We start from the raw sequence: 22957 nt of genomic DNA, 5'->3' as shown, positions 1-22957 counted from the left end.
CCCTGAAGAAGGAAGTGGCAACCCACTCCAGTATTCCTGCCTGGAGAATCCCGTGGACAGAGAAGCCTGGCAGGCTACAGTCCACGAGGTAGCAAAGAGTTATATACAACTGAGCATATACACATGTAAGCATGCATTTGTCTGACAGAGTCAATTGTTTAAGGTTATTGAAATGGATTTCATACCTTAAAAAAACAGCCCCAGACCTTGCAAAAGAAGATATAAGTCCATTGCATATCAAGAATCATTTGAAATACATCTTTAATTTTTAAAAAATCAATATGCAATCTACAAAATACTTTGTTACATGATTATTAAGGCTCAATATGTTTTATATTTGTATTGACGACATAAAATCATATTTTGAGTAAGATATAATAATACTTAGTCATTATTAAGGAAGGCCTCCTGACCGAATTTATAAGAGAAAAAGGTCTATATCAAAACACAAACCCAGAATGAAGGGAACTAAAACCCTACAATTACCTAACACAGAAATCAGGTCAAAATGCCAGCCTTTATTTATGTTAAGGAGGGCTTTTTTTTTTTCCATTCTTTTTAAATGGATAAACTATTTCTAGTCCCATTAAAAAAAAAGGAAATGTCCTTAAATTCAGATTTGTACAACTGATCAGGTAACCATCAAGCCATGGAATTCATTTACAGAGTTAATACGATCCTTTGACTGGTAAGGCAACTAGACCAGACCAATTAGAGCAGAGCAACCCATCCCAAACTGGCCAACTGCTTGGAAGTCTGCCATTGAGTCAATTATACAAAAGACCCCTAATGGGTCAAGCTCATAAAGCATTGATCTAAATAAATTACCTAAATTAAAATGCTAGTAAGGAGTAGTTCCTCCTTCATTCACTTCCTTCCTCCCTTCCTGACCTTAAAAGAAGGAGTTTTTGTCATTGTTGTTTTGAAGATCATCATTTACTTTCTGGAAAAGGAGATTCTACTTTTTAATTTGTAAGTCTAAGTGGACTCTACCTGATTTTTCACTTAGAGCACCAAGATCACATTTGACCTTCTGCCACAGCTCAGGTCAGAAGAACTGTATTAAAAATTCTCTCCACCCAACAAAGAATGTTAATTTAATGCTAAGTAATGAATATTTAAGGACCCTAATAGATGTGCAAATGAACAATTATGCTGCAGAACCCTGCTGTTCCTACCATCACCCTTTGCATTGCCACAAAAACTCAACTTGGGCTTCAGTCAGCTTTTTGTTATTATTTTCAGCACTGAATCTTGAGATGCGTCTGAAGGCTGGAGGGCTGGTGAATAAATGACTCCAGCAGTGAGGTGCCGGCACATGCTGGCAACCTGGAAAGCCTGAGGGGTGATTAATTGGACCCTATGCTGAAATTACTTTGAGGTGTAAATATTCATTAAGTTCATCCGAATAAGACTCTGAGTTCTTTATGGGCAGGATGCCATAAAACAGATCTGAAAGGACCAGCAGTCATTAACTCAGTTACCGTCCCTGGGACCATGGAGCAGCACCAAGTTCAGCCTGCCTCCATATTTGCTCTGAGCAGATTGAAGTCATTCCAGAATGTGCCACACCAGGTGAGTCAGGATGGTAGAATTTTTTTTATATGATGCACACACAGATTTGCTCTCGTATATATCTATAGCGAGTCTCAAGCATGTGATATTATGAGCAACACATCAAGTGAAGTTAAAAAGAGCAATACCAATTCATTTTAACAGTCAACTTTTGCATTCTTTGCCTTTACAGTAAAATAATGAAAAGCAGTAAATCTGCTGATTGATACAAACCATCATAAATGTTTGTTTTAATTTGCATTTTGAACAGATTAAAATGAATGTAATATAACATTAAATAAAATGTATGAGGGCCAACAGATAATGTTGTTTGGAAGAATACTGTCATATCAGTTTTGACTCAAAACAAATCCGGTAAATAGAGAAAAATATCTCCTAATCATATTTAAGGATCAACATAAATTGAAGGTGTATTAATATCATGTTTTTTTCCATGTTTTTCCTACTAAAAAAATATCTAGAACATAGATTTCCTAAATTTAAAAGTCTGACTTTTCACTGTAAACACTTAAAGGAAGTTATAAACAGAATTATAATTGCTAATGCCATTGACTTTTTTCATTAAAAAACAAACAAACATTTATCTGACTTTGAAAAATAGAAATATCACTTGTTAGAAATGTAGACAAAATAATCTAGTATCTTTCACTTTGCTCATCTTTTAAAGAAAATCACTCTAAATTAAGCAGAATTAGCATAAATAGCATGTTAGCAGGACTAGCATAAAATAATCATGATTCAGACTTCTACTTAAGAGGGGCTTGTGTTAATTACAAATAATACTTTATCAAAATACATTCTTAGAGTCTACACTTTTGAGAAGCAATATTCATGGACTATGAAAATTCATTTTTAACATACATTAATATTTTAACTAGTGTCCATACTAGGATTTCATTCTGAAAGGAATCTCTCCAAGCAAAAGGCAGTATGTCTCAGTGACTTGTACTAAAATATGCATAGTAACAGAACTAGTGTCTTTGCCGCACATATCAGCACACAAATACATTTTGAAAATAATAATACCACGGGGGAAAGAGAGGTACCAAATACAGCTGATGATTACTCACCAATGTGATAACAAGACAGGAAGATAAATAATTCAGAATCAGAGAGAGTTCCACATCTCCATTTTAGCCTGTGGTTTCCACATCATTCTACAATAGCCACGTTTCAGAGAAGAGCAAGAGGGAAAATTAAGTACTTTGGTTTATGTCTCCTTCAACTGCCTTCTCCTCTAGAACAGGTGCTAACTTAATAAGAAGAGATGGGGCTGGAGGATAATAAACATGGCATCAACCCAGAGTGGAAAACAATCAGCCCCCAAGTAATCAAAAATGCTTTGGCCAGTGGCTGTGAGGTCACACACTGGAGAAGAGTGCCTTTGAGTTCTACTAGGAAATAAAAATATCACAAAAATTCAAGACACATTTTAGATCAAACCCCTGGGGCACAAACATATCAAAAGCATAAAGGATAGCTGGTTCGCTTGCAGGTCTAAACTCCCCTAAACACGGCCAGTGGGTCTGTCATTCCCACTGCACAGCAGTAGAGGACTTGGTGTGGCTTCTGTCAATTATGTATTTGCAAAGTGGGTCATCATCACTGACTCCTGCTACTCCTACTGAGTTACACAGTCACCAGCTTTATCCGGGTCTTCTCCATCGATTTTAATCCACTTCTTTTCTATTTCAACCTGTTGCGCAAAAGCAAAACAGGAGGAAGCATTAATGAATGCAACATGGCATAACACTTCAGTTCTGTTTTGTAAACCAGCAAGCACTGTAGCTACCTCATCCTCTGCACACAAACACAGCCCCTCCACCCTGCCATGCCCGTTCCCAAGTGAGGCACAGTGCTCTCCTTCTGGACAAGTCTCCTAAATCCTTCCCTCTAGGGTCAAATCTTGAAGAGGACAAAGGTTCTTCTCAAACACAGGTGTACACAGAATACACATACTGATAAGACATTTACAAATCTAGCTAGACATGTGATCAGTTATATCCCCCAAGTATCATACATCCAGCTTCGGGCCTCCCTGAGCTTCAGAGTACACCCAAAATCATCCCTCTAACTAAAACAAACTAGTTTACAATAGTAACCCATCTGGGCCAAACCATCCACCTGTCCCTCACCTCTGTCATCTCACCCTTTCAAACGTTATCTCCTCACAGAGTCCCTCCGGGACCACTCTAGATGAGGAAGCCCTCTATCCCTCTCTATCCTGTGACCTTCTTTTATTCTCTTCTTAGAGTTTGTCAATACTTCAAATTATGGTACTTTTTGACTGATTACTTTTTGTTCTGTCACTAGAAGGTAGGCTTTACGAGGACAGGGACTTCACCTTTGTGTCTCAGCATCTACAGCAGCAGATGGCACTTTGAAACTGCTCAATAAATACTTGTTAAATGGAAGATAACATTTTGAAACCGACTGCCATTAAAGCTAAAGAGACTTTGGTATATAACTCTGAGTGGTCCTCTACAAACTATGTGAAATTGGCGCATCCCAGGAACGGCAGATGGTATGAAGTCTCCATGTGCACTCGACACACATTTCAGTCACACGTAACACTTAGATGCCTAGTGTTACAGGTCAGCTTCCCTAAGAAGCAGATGCTGAGATGGAGACTGGGGTGCAGAAAGTTTACTGTGGAGAGCTCCTGGGGTCAACACCTGACTGACACAGAAAGGGGGAGGGGAGAGAAAGGGAGAAGGAGGGGAGGGAGGTGAGGGGAGGGAAAGGGGCAGAACAGGAAGGGAGAGAGGTTAGCCTACAAAGCAGTCACAGTAAAGGTTTTAGCCAATCCCCAGAGAGGGATGAAGCTAGGATGGCCCTGCAGGGTTATTGAAACTTGAGGCAGAAGGGCATTTAGACCCCTGATCCACCAGTCATTGGACACAGGCTGCCCCAGGAAGGAGATGTGACCTGGAGAGTGGCATATTGCATCATCCAGGGCAATTCCCAGCTGCCGAATCAGTCCTTCGGTTTTGAAGGGACGCACAGAATAGCACCCACTCATCATTGGTTTTACCAATACAGAAAACATTACTGGACCCGAACATACAGGCTTCTGAACAGACAGTCCAAAATAAAGAAAATTTCAGACTTAGATTACTATATTATAGAACCGCTAGTTGGTGCTAATGATATCATATAATCACACCATTTCAAGATACTATGGGAAATGTGTGACAGAGGTTATTTCTGTAACTACTAACTTTGAAGCTGAGAAGGAAAAGCAAGCTTAGGAACAAGTGCAAGTGTACATCACTCTCTAATTCAACCGGCTTAAGAATGCAGATGAGCTGATGGTGAACATTTAAAATTGTGGTGACACAGTAACTCAGCATTTCCCCAAACAGTGCACCACAAAATACTATTACAGAAGATACTGATAGGTGTTTTACAGGAGACAAGACTCCATAATTGGCAAGTAGGGAGAGACTGAGCTAAGTTTAGTAAGTTTCTTTACTGCAGGACTTCCTTGTTCAACATTAAGTGGATAGCATTCCCCAACTTATTTTTTTCTTAGATCATTATATGGGACATATGTCGCATAGAACACATCTTGGGAAATGTTATTCTGATAAAACCTTTATTACAAATATGCTTCTGAAATGTAAACTTATTTTTAATGCCCTGTTTTTCATTGAGATCTGAGTTAAGTACATGGCACTGTCCTCAGGTTCCTAATGTTCTCTAGAACTGAGGGGAAGAACTAGGCTCACTGGTGACCATCAAGTTTCCACAACTGGGCTCTTTTCTAGGTCTAATACATACATACACAGGAAGTTACTTAAGAGGGCAAACAAGAATCTAAAGCCAAATCAGGTCACAGCTTCAAAAGTCCAATCCTAACCCCAAGGGCTTTGGGATGTACCTGGATGTTGTAGCAAGCCCGATGATGAATGTGTTTTTGAGGCTGGACATCACTCTCCACCCCCAGAGACCTGACCTCTGTCCTTGAAGCAGTGGTATCAAGGATCCCAAACTGAATAGTAGCAAATGGATACCAATCGGAGGGAATTTCTTGGTCTGATCCAAGTTCTAGTTTGTAAGACAAACAATGGGGATGATCAGGACCTTGAAGAAAAAAAATCAAAAGGTCAGTCAAAGCATTTCAATGGGCAGTGCACATTTCTCATGAGTGTAAAAGGCACGCATCTCTCTCTTTAATAAACATTTCCATTAGCACTCTGGCTGTGAATTCCATTGAATTACATTTCTTCAAAATTCACAATCTTGCACTAATTGGGGAGGGGGGAATCTAACTGCATTTTTTAAAGTACTAGCTTTAAAGTAAGTGCAATTTATCATTATATAGTTACATATGTTAACTCCCAAAATATTTTCAAGTAGAAGTAGGCTGTTTCTTCTTTCAAAAAGAAAGTTAAATATTTCATTTAATTATTCAAATAAAACAATGACCAACAACAGTGACAAAAAATTCAGAGTTATATCAAGTTCATACGTACAAAAAAATATCTTCATGACCCAGATATTCACGATGGTGTGATCTCTCACCTAGAGATAGACATCCTGGAATGTGAAGTCAAGTGGGCCTTAGGAAGCGTCACTACGAACAAAGCTAGTGGAGGTGATGGAATTCCAGTTGAGCGCTTTCAAATCCTGAAAGATGATGCTGTGAAAGTGCTCCACTCAATATGCCAGCAAATTTGGAAAACTCAGCAGTGGCCACAGGACTGGAAAAGGTCAGTTTCATTCCAATCCCAAAGAAAGGCAATGCCAAAGAATGCTCAAACTACCACACAATTGCACTCATCTCACATGCTAGTAAGGTAATGCTTAAAATTCTCCAAGCCAGGCTTCAACGATATGTGAACCGTGAACTTCCAGATGTTCAAGCTGGTTTTAGAAAAGGCAGAGGAACCAGAGATCAAATTGCCAACATCTGCTGGATCATCGAAAAAGCAAGAGAGTTCCAGAAAAACATCTATTTCTGCTTTATTGACTATGCCAAAGCCTTTGACTGTGTGGATCACAATAAACTGGAAAATTCTGAAAGAGATGGGAATACCAGACCAGCTGACCTGCCTCTTGAGAAACCTATATGCAGGTCAGGAAGCAACAATTAGAACTGGACATGGAACCAGCAGACTGGTTCCAAATAGGAAAAGGAGTATGTCAAGGCTGTATATATTGTCACCCTGCTTATTTAACTTATATGCAGAGTACATCATGAGAAACGCTGGGCTGGACGAAGCACAAGCTGGAATCAAGATTGCCGGGAGAAATATCAATAACCTCAGATATGCAGATGACACCACCCTTATGGCAGAAAGTGAAGAAGAACTAAAGAGCCTCTTGATGAAAGTGAAAGAGGAGAGAGAAAAAGTTGGCTTAAAGCTCCACATTCAGAAAACTAAGATCATGGCATCTGGTCCCATCACTTCATAGCAAATAGATGGGGAAACAGTGGAAACAGTGACTGACTTTATTTTGGGGGGCTCTAAAATCACTGCAGATGGTGACTGCAGCCATGAACTTAAAAGACGCTTGCTCCTTAGAAGGAAAGTTATGACCAACCTAGATGGCATATTGAAAAGCAGAGACATTACTTTGTCAACAAAGGTCCGTCTAGTCAAGGTTATGGTTTTTCCAGTAGTCATGTATGGATTTGAGAGTTGGACTGTGAAGAAAGCTGAGCGCCAAAGAATTGATGCTTTTGAACTGTGGTGTTGGAGAAGACTCTTGAGAGTCCCTTAGACTGCAAGGAGATCCAACCAGTCCATCCTAAAGGAGATCAGTCCTGGGTGTTCATTGGAAGGACTAATGTTGAAGCTGAAACTCCAACTTTGGCTACCTGATGCAAAGAGCTGACTCATTTGAAAAGACCCTGATGCTGGGAAAGATTGAGGGCAGGAGGAGAAGGGGACAACAGAGGATGAGATGGTTGGATGGCATCACTGACTCAATGGACATGAGTTTGGGTGGACTCTGAGAGTTAGTGATGGACAGGGAGGCCTGGCATGCTGCAATTCATGGGGTCACAAAGAGTTGGACACAACTAAGCGACTGAACCGAACATATGTGAGTGCCTTCTATTGAGTGATTCTAATTCAGAATAATAGAATAACATAAGCATGCTAAGTTTTTTAAATTAAAAGATGAGTAATATTTAAATTAAGCATCATTGTTGGGCTACAATGCACATAAGACATATTTAAAAAGAAAACTTTCTGTTAAGTAGACTAAGATAATAATTCTTAATATTTTCTTACCATTCTATTTATTGATAATGCAAAGGAAAATTTCAGAGTAAATTAGGTCACTTTATAAAGAATTATGGTTTTTTTAAAGTTCAACTTAGTGAATTTTTTCTTGCATTTCAGAAAAGATTCTAAGCCAAGGATTCTTTTTTTTAGTGGGACATTATTTTTGAGTACATTAATTCCCACTTACCCTCCTCAAAGCTTTGACTGGAACAAATGTACAGTGTGGAGATGGGCATACTGACTTTCAATGTTTCCACGATTTTTTTCTTCACTTAGTTTGCTTTGCCATGTATTGAGCATCTAACTCTATACCAAACCAGACTCTCTGCCAGACCTTAGGATATCAGATATACACAAAAACTTTTAAGAGGGGTTATATACTGTGTGTTTATGTATGTATGTTACAGCGAAGTTAAAAATATTTTCAATGTAATCACTGCAGTAACTCTATGAATGTTCCATGATTCTGTTCCACCAGTCCACAGTGCCTGCATATTCCATGTAGCTGCGTGTGCTAAGTCGCTCTAGTCATGTCTGACTCTGTGTGACCCTATGGACAGCAGCCCACCAGGCTCCTCTGTCCATGAGGTTCTCCAGGCAAGCATACTAGAGTGCATTCCCATTTCCTCCTCCAGGGGATCTTCCCAACCCAGGGACCGAACGCTCGTTTCTTACGTCTCCTGCATTGGCATATTCCATCTACATATTCCTTGTAGCTACCTTTACTTATGCAAGAGATAACAATAATTTCAAAAGCCAGATTAAATTACTGTACCACTGACATGACGCAAGAAAGAACATTTCTATCAAAAGATAGCTTTAGGCACAAAAACAAGAATTTAAAGGATTTCACTTAATTCTTAAAAGATAAATTGCCTTTCATGCCTTACAACTGCTTCTTATAGAGAGACTAATAGCATTGTAAGGCTATAAAAGCCCTTGAGACGTCACCCATCAACAGATGCTGATTAGCGTCTCCACCACTCGTAGGGCAAGACAACAGCGGCCCCAGAGTTGCCTTACACTATCCAGATCACTGTAGTCAAGTGATAACTTTATTAACACACACACACACACACCCAGGGGAGATTCCACAATCCATTAGCTTTTCTAGCCTTCTGTCTACAGGATACAGTAAGTTTATTTAAACTTAATTCAGGCACTCTTGAGTCCTTTATGGCATGGTGGTTAAGCACATAAGCACTGACTCAGGATGCCCACGATCAGATCCCAGCTCTGCTACTTGAAAGATGTGTGAGACCCTTCGCAAGTTATTTGATCGCTGCGAGCCTCAGTTTCCCCATCTGAAAATGGGTGTGATGATGGTAACAGTATGAACCGTATGGGATTGATGTGAGGACTAAAGAAGCCAGCTGGCACACACAGCTGTAGAGCCGTACCATGCACTTAGTTACTCAGTCATGTCCAACTCTTTGAGACCCCACGGACTTTAGCCTGCCAGGCTCCTCTGTCCATAGGGATTCTCCAGGCAAGAATACTGGAGTGGGCTGCCATGCCCTCCTCCAGGGGATCTTCCCAACCCAGGGATTGAAACCAGGTCTCTGCATTGCAGGCGGATTCTTTACCCTCTTGAGAGTTGTACTGATAGAAGTGCAAAGTGCTCTTTGATTATAAATTCAATATTATCATTTAATGACTGTAATTCTGCTAATGAAAGGACTGTGAATTCTACACTTTTAGAGCTGAAAATAATACTAAAGATTATCTAATTTGATACATTTTAAAGAAAAATTCTTTCGGAATTTTGCAATGAAAATAACCCAACTTTAAGACCTAGTAGTCCAAAAATAGGTTTAGGAAAAAAACCTTTCTATCCACTTTTCTAAAAAAAAAAAAAGAAGAAGAAGAAGAAGGTTTAAAGATAACATTTTTCTGACATATTTTTTCTTGGCTTTTAAAACTCTAAATACTCTACAATGTTTAGTAACTCACACTCCCTTTGAACTTTGATATCCATAAAGAAAAGTATCATGTCTATCCTTAGCGCAAGTCTGGCACATTTGGAGCTGAAAGGCTATTTGTGGAATTTACAAAAGAATAACTAATAGAGGAAAATCATGTTCTTTATCTCAGTACTGACCACCAGGGGGCACTCTCAGGCTTTGGTAATCAGTCTCACCGCTTTCTAAGGACTATGCATACAAATCACAAAATCTGTTCAGGTCTAGTAGATATCCAGTCCTTCTTGAAGCAAAATATTTTACATCTGAAACGGAATTGGTGAGAGTTGGAGGGAATGAATGGTAGGAGGGTGACACCAGTGGAGGAGGAGAGAAAAACCAATGTACTGAAGAGACAGCAAAGAAAAAAGTAATAGCAGGATATATTTTAAAATTGGTAAAACCAGGAGAGTGGAGATAGACGTATGTTAAGTGACCCTCCGTCATTCTCACCTCTCTCTCTAATCCTATGCTGCCATATGCACCCTCTATGGCTAACAAGGTTTTCCTGTCTTCATTCTCTCCCCCTCCTTTCTCCGTTTTCCTCTCTCTCCCTCCCCCTCTTTATCCACCGCCTTCTCCTCCTCCTCTTTGTCTTTCCCACCCCCAGCAAAATCTGTGCTCAAGAAAAGTCCTCTGTTGTCATTTACACCTTAGCCTGAATGAACTATCTGGGGCCAACCTTTGTTTAAAATGAAAGGCTCACTCACTGTTAAAGGTATATTAAGCACTGGCATGATGGCAGAAAAGACATTTAAGGAGCCAACATCCCACCTCCCCTAAAATCACGAGTGATTTCACCAACAGGAAAAGTCAATACTGATCTCACAAATCCCCAAGAAAGGGGCATTTTTTTTTTTAATTTGTTTTTAATGAGTACAAGTAATTCATATAGTCTTTTTAGTTTCCATTTTTCTAAATTTTTTTTCCCTAACAGTGTAGGTTTTTCAGAAGCTAGCTTGAAAGGGTAACGTTTTAAAGAACTTCTTTTAAAATCCTCTCTTCTCTAAATACCCAAGTGATTTTTAAAGTCGTATAGAAACATCAAGATGCATTCTAAGTCCTTGCTCCTCTGCATGAGGCCCATGGCCAGCGGACTTGGCATCGCTGGAGCATGTGTGGGAGACACAGTATGGGGAGCCCCACCTGCCAAATCAGAGTCCACGTTCTAACAAGGCGATTCATGTGCACGCCAACACTTGAGAAGCACTGCCTCAGGATAAAGCCTTCCTCTCTACTCTAGCCTTACTCTTTCTATGCTTCTCAAGAAAAAAGTGGCAGGAAGCCTCTTAATCTTTGCATTACCACCCCTATCACCCCTGTGGTGGAGAAGCCTCCGTGACAAGTCCACGTGACCCCAGAAGTGTCCAGACCCAGCCTGGCTCAGAGCCCCCCCTTCCCCCAGACTCCACTGGTCACAGCTTCACTGCCTTCTCAATGGGCCTCCTCTTGGTGCACAGGCCTGATCTGAATGAAGCAGCTTTCATCCCAAGGGATTTATTTGGTCAGTGAGTTCTCACTATGTAGTTGGCTGGAATGCTGGTAAAACATCTATCTGCATGAGCCTCGTGCTAGGACAGTCCTCTACAAGAATTCCCAAAGGCCAGGACCAAGTCCAGAGAGCCTCTCTGGGAATGCATTCTTCTAATTGTCCTCAGTGAGCACAACTGCTGGTAAATGCAGATGGGAGGGTAGTACGGGAGCTCTAAAAGACACAGGATGCAGAGAGCAGGGAGGACTGATGCCTAGGAGGCCAGGACAGTTCTCCCAGGAGAGCTACCAGGCCAGCAGCGTGGAAGAGCCTCTCACAAGCACCAATACCTGGGCTTCAGGCCTGGAGTCTGCTTGGTGGGGATGAGGCCTATATGTGCTATTTTAAATATTATAACTCTAATGATTCTAAGGACTCTAACATGCAGCCAGGGCTGGAAGCAGATTTTAAAAGGAGTGAGGAGAGGCTATCTTAGCTAATGGCACCAGTGCCCATCTTTTCGTAAAAGCCATAGGCCCTGAACTCCTCCCAGCCCCTCCCTTCCCCCCGAGCCCACAGACCGCCCATCACTGTCTCGGGGTCACCCTTCACCTTTGTCTCAGTTCTCCCACTGCCCCTTCTTGTCTTATTCAGTCCCTCTCCCTTCTACCAGCCTCCCGTTACTTTAATCTACTTCTGAATCTCTCCTCCACAATGTACGCCTGACTTTCTAAAACAAGGTGTGCACAAATGTGCCTGAAAACATTCCAGAGGCCCTGTTGACAATCCCCACACCCCACAGCGTGGCTCACAACACTCTTCGCATCCTGGTTTCCTCTCCAACTCTCCCCTCAGTCCTGAAACTCAGGTAAGATCCCCCCATGGACGCGCCTGTGTTTCTGCTGTTTCTGTCTTGATGGAATCCCACTGATTCTTACAGGCCAAGCTGAAGCATCCCCTCTCCAGCAGAGCCTTCCCTACCCGCCCCCCCGCAGCTGATCGCCCCTTCCTCTGGGGTCCCCACCAGGTATGTAGTACACGCCTGCAAGAGAAGAAGTACAGTGCCATCGTGCCTTTGGATAGCTGCTTCTGCGTCTGCCTCACCCATCAGACATCTGTTTCCAGAAAGCAGGGAACATGTTTCTATCTGTGTCCCCCGAGCACCCAGCACAGAGCCTGTACCTACAGGAAATTTCGTGGGTGTTGGTGCAACAGATGCGTGAATGAGAGAGCCATCCCATTAAATTCTTGTTGAATGGACTGATTACCTATACCATCAATTCTGAGAAAATGCAGTATTCTGAACAGGATCATTTTTACAAGAAGCTTTATATATGTTGTTCCCCTTCTAAAATCAGAAAAGGATGATTTGCATGGGTTCTCAGGTTGAAAAAGAAATGTGGTTGCCCCGGCGGGTCTAGGCTGCACCAAGACAGAGCAGCTGGAGTGGGCTCCCTGCACACCTTGCCCGCCCTGAGCCCAGCCAGACAAGCCAGCAGGCTGAACCCTCAGTGCTCCTCTCTCAGAGGCATAATCATTCTTCACATCTGTGCAAAAGCTACACTTGACCTTCTGTTCTGGGTCCAGTGACCATCTCTAGGACTAAAGGAGAACAACAGGAGTCGGGTTATCACCCAGACCTCAGGGGACATCTCTGGGGACCGAGGAGATTACAGCCAGCGTTCCAGCCTGCCTCCCCATCTTTCCCTTTGTATTTAGCAAAATAAAAGTCACAAATAACTTTGAGAGCAGATCCCTTGGAATCACATACTCAAAACCTGACAATTTGTTTCCCTGGGAGGAAGATAATCTGAGAATAATTTTAACTTGTTCCTCATTATCAAGATGGCAGGAAACAGGCCCTAAATGGATCCTATCATGGAAGACAATCCCATCATGTTAAGAGTTGCCCAGGAGGTGCCCTTAGAGGCCACACCTGTGAGCATACTACCCCATCACTGCCTCTCCCCGCCTGCCTGGGCTCTCCTGGCTATTCCTTGGAACTAGGAAGTAACTACGAGCTACTGCGAGTCCAGAGAACACTGTGGAGGGGAACTGGGCATAAAAGGAGAAAAGCAAGTTCTGTCAGAAAGGGCTACTGAGCAGGGGCTTCCCTTCAGCACAGGGGCCTGGGACTTGTCAGCCACGAGCTGTGTCTCTCACCTGCCAGGCCCTCTCCATAATTCAAGCTGCAATTAGTTGAGAGATGCTACACATTACGTTCACCTGGGCCCCTACCCAAGACATTCTGATTTAACTGGCATACAGTAGAGCCTGAATGGGCTTCTCTTGTGACTCAGTGGTAAAGAATCCTCCTGCCAATGCAGGAGACACGGGTTTGATTCCTGGGTGGGAAAAATTCCCTGGAGGAGGAAATGGCAACCCATTCCAGAATGCCTGCCTGGGAAATCACATGGACAGAGGAGCCTGGCAGGCTACAGTCCATGGGGTTGCAAAGAGTCACACATGACTGAGCATAGCACAGCAGGCTATTCTAACAGATAGCCCGTTTTGAAAAATGGGCTTTTTTGCTGGAGGTCTACCCCAAATAAAAACGCTTCCTCTGAAGTCTACAGCATGGAGGTCCTACGATGAAATTAAATTTCCCTGAAGGACTAGTCCAGCTGAGAGCTAGTTGAAAGTAGGAAACAATCTTACTTCTCTTGAGCCCCAGCACCTGATGTGGCACTTGGAATACAAAAAGTACTCAATAAAGGTTGGCTTAAATGATGAATGCATCAACTCAAATGCTCCATACCTGCCCCCAACTTCGTTCCAAAGCCCAGTGTTCTGCTAGAAATAACTGAACTAAAACAGGGAGCAGCCCTAATTTCAAATTTTGCTTTTTTACTTTATGACGCTACACCCACACTAACATACTGTGCCTGCATGCTAAGTCGCTTGTCATATCCGACTCCATGCGACCCTATGGACTGTAGCCGGCCATGTTCCTCTGTTCAAGAGATTCTCCAGGCAAGAATACTGGAGTGAGTTGCCATGCCCTCCTCCAGGGGATCTTCCCAACCTAGAGATCAAACCCAGATCTCTTATGTCTCCTGCATTGGTAGGTGGGTTCTTTACCACTAGTGCCACCTGGGAAGCCCTCATTAACTCACTGCTGCTGCTGCTGCTGCTGCTAAGTAGCTTTAGTCGTGTCCGACTCTGCTCGACCCCATAGACGGCAGCCCACCAGACTCCCCTGTCCCTGGGATTCTCCAGGCAAGAACAATGGAGTGGGTTGTCATTTCCTTCTCCAATCACTAACTCACTACTTTAAAATAAATGCAATGCTAGAACTGTCTGTTCAAATTTCTAAACTTCTAGATTCACTGTTTTCTTTGCAAAATAAAAAAAGTAACTGTTTCAATGCTTAATTAAAATTAAAACAACTTGTCAAGATGGTCAAATTGGTCAATTCAGCAAAAGAAATTAACTTGGGTAAAGATAAAAGGCAGTCTTATTTCAAAGTAAAAGTGAAACTGTAAGTCCTAAGTCGTGTTGACTCTTTGTGACCCCATGGATTGACTATACAGTCCATGGAATTCTCCAAGCCAGAATACTAGAGTGGGAGCCTTTCCTTCTCCAAGGGATCTTCCCAACCCAGGGATCGAACCCAGGTCTCCCACATTGCAGGTGGATTCTTTACCACCTAAGCCACAAGGGAAGCCAAAGAATACTGGAGTGGGTTAGCCTATCCCTTCTCCAGCGGATCTTCCCGACCCAGGAATCAAACCGGGGTCTCCTGCTTTGCAGGCGGATTCTTTACCAACTGAGCTATCACTTGAAACAAGGAGGAAGTCTTGGTACTGGCTGAGAATATAAAAGGTTCAGGTATATTCAAGGATGACAGATCTTAAAAGGTTAATTAGGAATCTAAGCTATATGAACAATAATTTTAATATCTGAGGTTGATGTGAAGAGATCCAACTAGAAATTTTCCCTCAGTATCACTATCCATAATAAAATCCTAGCTTCAGATGGTAGTTCTTATGCTATTAAAAAAAAAAAAATTCAGTTAAACTTATCTGGTAGAAATAGGTATAAAGGGACAAAATAAGTCAGTTGTTTGACTAAATGTTCCATCTCCCACCCACTGATGCACTGATGTAATAAGCATGGCCTTAGCTAACTGACATCATCTGCCTCAGTCTGGTTTCAACCCAAGGAGAAGGGTGAAAACATTTAAGAGATTTCGTATGAAAATCAGCTTAGTGTGTTGAATATTTACTTGAATTTTTATCAGGAAGCCGGTCTATCTTCCATACCACAGCCCGGTAGGCACTCTCATATTTTGCAGACCCCACCGTGACCTGTATGACAGGTTCAGATTCAAGTTCGTGTAAACTCCCCAGACACGCCCGGCGGTTCATTTTGGCTTTCAGGGACTTCTGCCTCTGGAGGTTCATGGTCCAGAGGGCCTTGATCCACTGAGACGGGACAGGAAAGTGTATCATTATGTTGTCACAGGACCTCCAGGAACCGGCATGGGATGGTCTCTGGACCAACGGGGCCATGTTGACAAAGGCCTGAAGCTCCACATACGCCCCCTGGACAACCACTACCGACTTCAGGGAAAAGGGAAGATCTTCCCCGCTGTGCGAAGTTTTGAAACGCATCAGCTCAAACCTGCAGGCATCCAGAGGTACAAACTTAATGATTCTTGATTGCTCAAATTCTTGTGCTTTCACACACTTATGAAAATGATAGTCAAGCATATCAATCCCCTTCTTTTCTGGATCTTTCTCAAAATAGCGTTCATTTCGCTTCTGTAGCTCATGGTCATTCAAGGTTAAAAAGCATTCAGTGTTGCCATTCACAAAGCAGAGGCAAGAGATTTGAGTTATCACAGCGCTTTCAACCAATTTTCCTTCTTCTTTAGTGATTTTACCCCAAAAATTGTCCACAATTTCCAGGAAAATTTCTTGCTCCTCATAGTTTTTCTTTGGTTTTGAAACAGCTGGCAGCCTTATCAGCTCCTCCTCCACAGTGGTCAGAAAGTCAAGGAAGTCATGGTACTCTGTGGACCCCAACTTCAGCATTTGTTCTATGTCTGGTTCATGAACTACTTCTGTCTTAGAATGATATTTCCTTTTTTCTGTGTAAGACACATGTTCAATCTTCACAGTATGGATTTTTCCTGCCATACTAAAGTTCTCAACTTTGGGTTCAGAAAGCCTGCAGTATGGATCGAGCTGTAACTCTTTAAATGGTTTTTCTAACCCCTTCTCATAATACATTTGTAAAATTCCTCCAGGTAAGACTTTTAGAAAAATTGGCCCCCACTGACGGGAAGACATCATGTTCTTCTTCTCTGGAATTCTCATCATGAAAGACCATCCAGCTTTTGGCTGACTCCTGAAGAGCATGTGGGGGACAAAGGAAGAGGCAGGGTCTTCAGCATACAGACACTGCATAGACAAATTTCCAAATGAGTCTTGGTTCTCAGCTGATTGGAGATATTCAAGCTTCTCACAGATGTAGTTGAGTGAACATTGATTTAAGCCTTTTTGATCCACAGGCACCTCTTTGTCTCTTGATGGGAAGATCTTTCTGCTTCCTGGAGGGTCAAAGGTGAGCTGGGAAGCACTGCCTTCATCTTTCCAAAACGGACTTGAAAAGGCACAGTCCTCCCGAAAATACTGAAATTGGGGAGTATCACTTTGGAACCCTTCAGCCTGGTGAGGGCTCATTTCATCTGCAAGACCCACTTTGGAGGCTGGATGTATACATGAGTGGTCGCTGGGTAAGGAAGCTTGGGAGAAACAGGTTGGCTTAGTAGCCAATGAGGAAGAACCTGTTGCTGTTGTAAGTGGACTGTTTGAAGATGATTCTGGAATAGGATAAAGCACATGAGTCCCTGCTTTGGGGATGCCAGGAAAACCTGGGAAGTCTTTGGTAGGTGTAGAAAGAGGAGAGTTACTTGGAGGTCCTGGACTGAAGTAAAAGTCTATGATGGGAGAGGAGAGAGGGGTGCTGCTGGTAGAGGAAGATCCACTGGGAAATTCCTTAGCGCCAGAAAGGTTCAGTTTAAGTCCATTTGGCCGACAAATGCCTTGATTCTCCAGAGGGAAATTCTTTGACTTTTGAGAAGACTGAAAAGTGGGGTCATCATCAAATGTGACCCAGTTGCCTGGGTTCGTGGAACACATCTTTGGGATCAGACTGTGGTCTTGCCAATGAATCAGATATGTTGTCTCTGTTAAAGGAGAAAGAGAAAATAATATAAAATGAGGGGGAAAAAATTCGAGTTACTAGAGGTCTTCATTCTGAGAAATACTTGGATTTTAAAATATCCAGATTTATAGATTAACTGAGTTTAAAGAAATGCTTGAAACAGTACAGTTTGATGGCTGAATGGATTAAAAAAAAACAAGATCTAAATGTACATGGTTTATAAGAGACCCACTTTAGATTTAAAAAATACACAGGCTGAAAGTGAAAAGATGGAAAAAGATATTCTATGGAAACAGAAACCAAAAGAGAGCAGGGGTGGCCATACTAATAGGGCAAAATAGACTTCAGGTCAAAACCTGTCACAAAAGCCAAAAAAGGGCATTATATAATGAAAAAAAGGTCAGCTCACCAGGAAGATATTACAAGTACATATAAACCCAACAACAACACACCCAAATATATGAAGCAAACATTAAAAAACTGAAGGGAGAAAAAGACAGCAACACAATAATAGTAACAGATTTCAATACTTCCATTTCAATAATGGATAGAACAACCAGATAGAAGATCAATAAAGACATGCTGCTGCTGCTGCTGCTGCTGCTGCTGCGTTGCTTCAGTAAAGACATAGAGGACTTGAACAACACTGTAGACCAAATGAACCTGACAGCTATATATACAAAATATTCCACATAATAGCATTAGAATACACATTCTTCTCAGACACACACATAACATTCTTCAGGATAGATCAGTTAGTTTACAAAAAAAGCCCAACAAATTTAAAAAGATTGAAACCATATCAATTATCTTTTCCAATCACAACAGAATGAAACTGGAAAAAAAAAAAAACTGGAAAATTCACAAGCAAGCAGAAATTAAGCGATACACTTTGAACAATCAAGGAGTCAAAGAAGAAACTGAAAAGGAAATTAGAAAATAAGATAAGACAAATGAAAATACAACATACCAAAACTTATGGGATGCAGCAAAAGCAGTACTAAGAGGGGAGTTTACAATGATAAACACTTGCATTAAAAAAGAAAAGTGAAAGTAATAGCTGCTCAGTTTTATCTGACTCTTTGTGACCCCATGAACTGTACTCCACCAGGCTCCTCTGTTCATGGAATTCTCCAGGCAAGAATACTGGAGTGGGTAGCCATTCTCTTCTCCAGGGATTAAAAAGAAGAAAAATCTCAAATAAATAACATGTTATATCTCAAGAAACTGGATGAGAAAACAAACTAAGCCCAAAGTTAGCAGAAGAAAGGAAAGAATAAATGTTAGAGCAGAAATAAATGAAACAGGGAACAAAAAAGTTTTAAAAATCAATGAACCAAGTGCTGATATTTTTGAAAAGATCAACGTTGACAAACTTTTAACTAGACTGAGAAAAAAAGAGAAAATAATCAAATCAGAAATCAAAGAGGAAAAAGAATAAATACACGTATAACTGAATTACTTTGCTGTACATCTGAAACTAACACAACAATGTTAATCAACTATACTCCAAAAATAATTTTTTTTAATAGTTAATCAATCCAAGAGGAGACATCACAGAAATAAAAACTTATTATAAGGGACTGTGTGTGTGTGCTCAGTCGTGTCCCACTCTGCAATCCCATGGACTGTAGCCCACCAGGCTCCCCTGTCCACGTAATTTTCCAGGCAAGAATACTGGAATGGGTTGCCATTTCCTACTCCAGGAGATCTCACGGACCCAGGGACTGAATCTGGGTCTCTTGCATCTCCTGCACTGGTAGGCAGTCTTTACCGCTGTGCCACCTGGGAAGTCCCTGTAAGGGACTACTACTATGAGCAATTCAGTTCAGTTCAGTCCAGTTCAGTCGCTCAGTCGTGTCCGACTCTTTGCGACCCCATGAATCGCAGCACGCCAGGCCTCCCTGTCCATCACCAACTACCGGAGTTCACTCAGACTCACGTCCATCGAGTCGGTGATGCCATCCAGCCATCTCATGCCAACAAAGTGGATAACCTAGAAGAAATGGGTAAATTCCTAGAAACATTCATCTACTAAGACTGAATCATAAAGAAATAGAAAATATGAACAGCCTATAATTAGTATGGAATTGAAACAGTAGTCAAAACCTTCTCCCAAAAGTAAAGCTCAGACACACATGGCTTCTCTTAAGAATTCTACCATTTAAAGAATTAGCAGCAACCCTTCTCAAACTCTTCCAAAAACTGAAGATGAGGGAAGACTTCCAAAATCACTTTATGAGGCCAGCATTATTCTTATACCAAAGCCAAAGATACTATAAGAAAACTAGAAGCCAAAAAAATCCTCAACAAAATACTAGCAAATCAAATTAAATAGCAGGTTAAAAGGATCATACACCATTATCAAGTGGGATTTATCCCTGGGATGCAAGAATAGTTCAACAAATGAAAATCAATCAATATGATATACCATATTAACAGAACAAAGAATGAATATCATATGATCATCTCAGTAGATGCAGAAAAAACATTTTACAAAACTCAATATCTTTTCATAATAAGAAATCACATAATAAACTAGGAGTTGAAGGAAATTACCTCAACACAATAAAGGCCACAAATGAAAAGCCCACGACTAATATATTCAATGGGAAAAAACTAAAAGTTTTTCCTCTAATGTTAGAAACAAAGCAAGAATGTCCACTCTTACCACTTCTATTCAACACAGTACTAGAACTCCTAACCAGAGCAATCAGGCAAGAAAAAGAAATAAAAGGCATCCAAATCAGAAAGCAAAGAGATACACTGTGTCTGTTTTTAGATGTTATGATCTTACATGTAGAAAACTCTAAAGATTACATTCACACACATACACACACAAACTTAGAATAAATGAATTCAGCAAAGTTGCAGGATACAAGAGCAACATACAAAATCAGCTGCATTTCCATACACAAACAATTAACAACCCCAAAATAAAACTGATAAAAATAATTTCATTTACAACAGCACAAAAAAACTTTAGGAATAAACTTAACTAAAGAGGCAAAAGACTTGTACACTGAAATCCACAAAGCATTATTGCAGAAAGAAACTAAAGAGACTCAAATAAATAGAAAGACACCCTATGTTCACAGATTGGAAGATTTAATTAATATTGTTAAGATGTCCATACCACCCAAGTGACCTATGGATTTAATGCAAAATCCCAATGACCTTTTTTGCAGAAATTAAAAAAAAAAAAAAAGCAATCATAAAGTTTTTATGGAATCTCAAAGGCCTTTGAATAGCCAAAACAATCTTGAGAAAGATAAACAAAGTTGAAGGCTCCACACCTCCTGACATCAAAACATATACAAAGCTTCGGTAATCAAAGCAATATGGTACTGGTATAAAAACCAACAGACCAACAGAACAGAATCTAAAGCTCCCAAGTAAACTGATACATATATGGTCAAATGATCCTCTTTAAGGGTGCCAAGATAATACAATGGGAAAAGAACTGTCTCTTCAACAAATTGTGTGGGGAAAACTGGATATCCATAGGAAAGGAATTGATCCTCGTCCAAGCAAAAATAAAGCTCCTTGTTGGACCCTTATTCTACACCATATAGGAAATCAACTAAAAACGAATTAAAGACCTAAACACAAGTCCCTGAAGCTATAAAACTCCTGGAAGAAAATATAGGGAAAAAGCCTCATGACATTGGTCTCGGTAATGATTTCTTGCGTATGACACCAAAAAGAAAATAAAAGTGAAAAAAGACAAGTAAGACCACATCAAACTAAAAAGCTTCTGTACAACAAAACAAATAATCAACAGAGCGAAAAGGTTAATATATGGAATGGGAGAAAATATTTGCAATCTTACATGTGATGAGGAGTTTAATATCCAAAACATGTAAGGAACTCCTCCAACTTGATAGCAAAAAACAAACTAGTAATCCAATTTAAAAACGGGCAACATACTTCAATAGATACTTCTTCAAACAAGATATATAAATGGACAACAGGTATATAAAAGGTACCCAACATCACTAAATAGCCAGGGAGAGGCAAATCAAAGCCACAATAAGATCACCTTACACTTGGTAGGATGGCCATTACCAAACAAAGAAAAATAACAGATGACAAAAACCCACACACTAAACACACAAAAAACAACAAATGTTGGCAAGGATGTGGAGAAGTTAGAACCCCTGTGCATTTCTGGTGGATTGTAAAATGCAAAACAGAAGTTCTCAAAATTAAAAAAAAAAAAAAAAAAAACAAAACTACCATATGATCCAGCAATCTTACTTCTGTGTATTTATTCAAAAGAATTGGAAATGGGCCCTCAGGTTCATGCACTCCCACATTCATTACAGCATATTCACAATAGAGGTGATAACAACCTAAATGTCCATCATCTGATGAATGGATTTTAAAAGTGTGGTATATACTTACAGTGGAATATTATTCAGCCTTAAGAAGAAGGAAATTCAGACACATGCTGACATGGATGAGCCTTAAGGATATAGTGTTGAGTGAAATAGGCCAATCACAAAAATACAAACATTGTATGATTCCACTTATGTGAGGCATCTCAGTTAGTAACAGGAAGGAGAATGGCGGTTACCTGGGGCACCAGGGAGAGGAAAAAGGGGTGTTTCTGCTCAATGGGTACAGAATTTTAGTCATTCAAGATGAACACGTTATAGAGATCTGTTGTCCAACAACGTGCAATAGTTAACAATACTGCACTGTACACTTAGATTTTTGATAAAAGATTTTAAGTGTTAATTTGTTAAGTTTTTAACTATGATTTTAAAAACTGCAACACCTTTGAATTCAAAAAGTCTTTATCTGAATGACTACTATGTAGTTAGACCTTGTCAGTGCTGTAGAAAATACAGGAGAATATAAAAACCCAATTTATAATGAACTATAACCCACTGACAGCTCCAAAGGTTTATAGTTTACAGCACTTTCAACTTCACAGTCTCATTTATCAAAATAACCTTGGGAGGTATACATCATTATTCCCATTTCATAGTTGAGATTGCTTGGATTTAGACTCATTGCCTGAAGTCACCCAACTGGTAAGAGACAGAACTAGGATTCTTTTTTTTTAATAATAGACTTATTGACATATAATTCACATACACAAAATGACAATTTACTGATGTTTCATTCAGCGATATCCAGAGTTGAATGAATGCTCTAATTCCAGAGCATTCTTATCAATTTAAAAATAAACTATGAGCAATCACTCCCCATTCCCCTCCTCCCCCAGGCCCTGGCAATCTACTTTCTTTTCCTATGAATTTGCCCAGTCTGGACATTTCGTCTCAATAGAATCTACAGCATGTGGCCTTTTGTGTCTGGCTTCTTTCACTCTGCATAATGTTTTCATTCAAAGTTCATCCATGTCATGGCATGTTTCAGAACTTCATTCCTTTTTGTAGCTGAGTAATAGTTCATCATGAGAATATCCCACATTTTGTTTATCCACTTATCGGTTGAGGGACATTTGGTTTGCTTCTATTTTTTGGCTATTATAAATAATCCTGCTATGAACATTCGTGTAGAAGCTT

General features: G+C 40.6%; 1 protein-coding gene across 2 annotated transcripts in view; it reads right to left on the bottom strand.

Annotated features, from left to right (window-relative positions):
• Positions 1–237: 237 nt before the first annotated feature.
• Positions 238–22957, bottom strand: part of STON1 (stonin 1) — a 56142-nt gene continuing 33422 nt past the window's right edge. The window contains 3 exon segments of one of the 2 annotated variants that reach the window (NM_001204851.1): positions 238–3271; positions 5459–5661; positions 15475–17395. In NM_001204851.1, coding sequence (NP_001191780.1) covers positions 3197–3271; positions 5459–5661; positions 15475–17395 — 2199 coding nt within the window. In that variant the 3' untranslated portion in view covers positions 238–3196. 2 annotated transcript variants of the gene reach the window in all.

This window comes from Bos taurus, chromosome 11 (genome assembly GCF_002263795.3).
Source record: "Bos taurus isolate L1 Dominette 01449 registration number 42190680 breed Hereford chromosome 11, ARS-UCD2.0, whole genome shotgun sequence".
In the NCBI taxonomy this organism is placed as follows: Eukaryota; Metazoa; Chordata; class Mammalia; order Artiodactyla; family Bovidae; genus Bos; species Bos taurus.
Note: the sequence above shows the minus strand (reverse complement) of the source record. Positions and strands in the feature narration are given on the sequence as shown.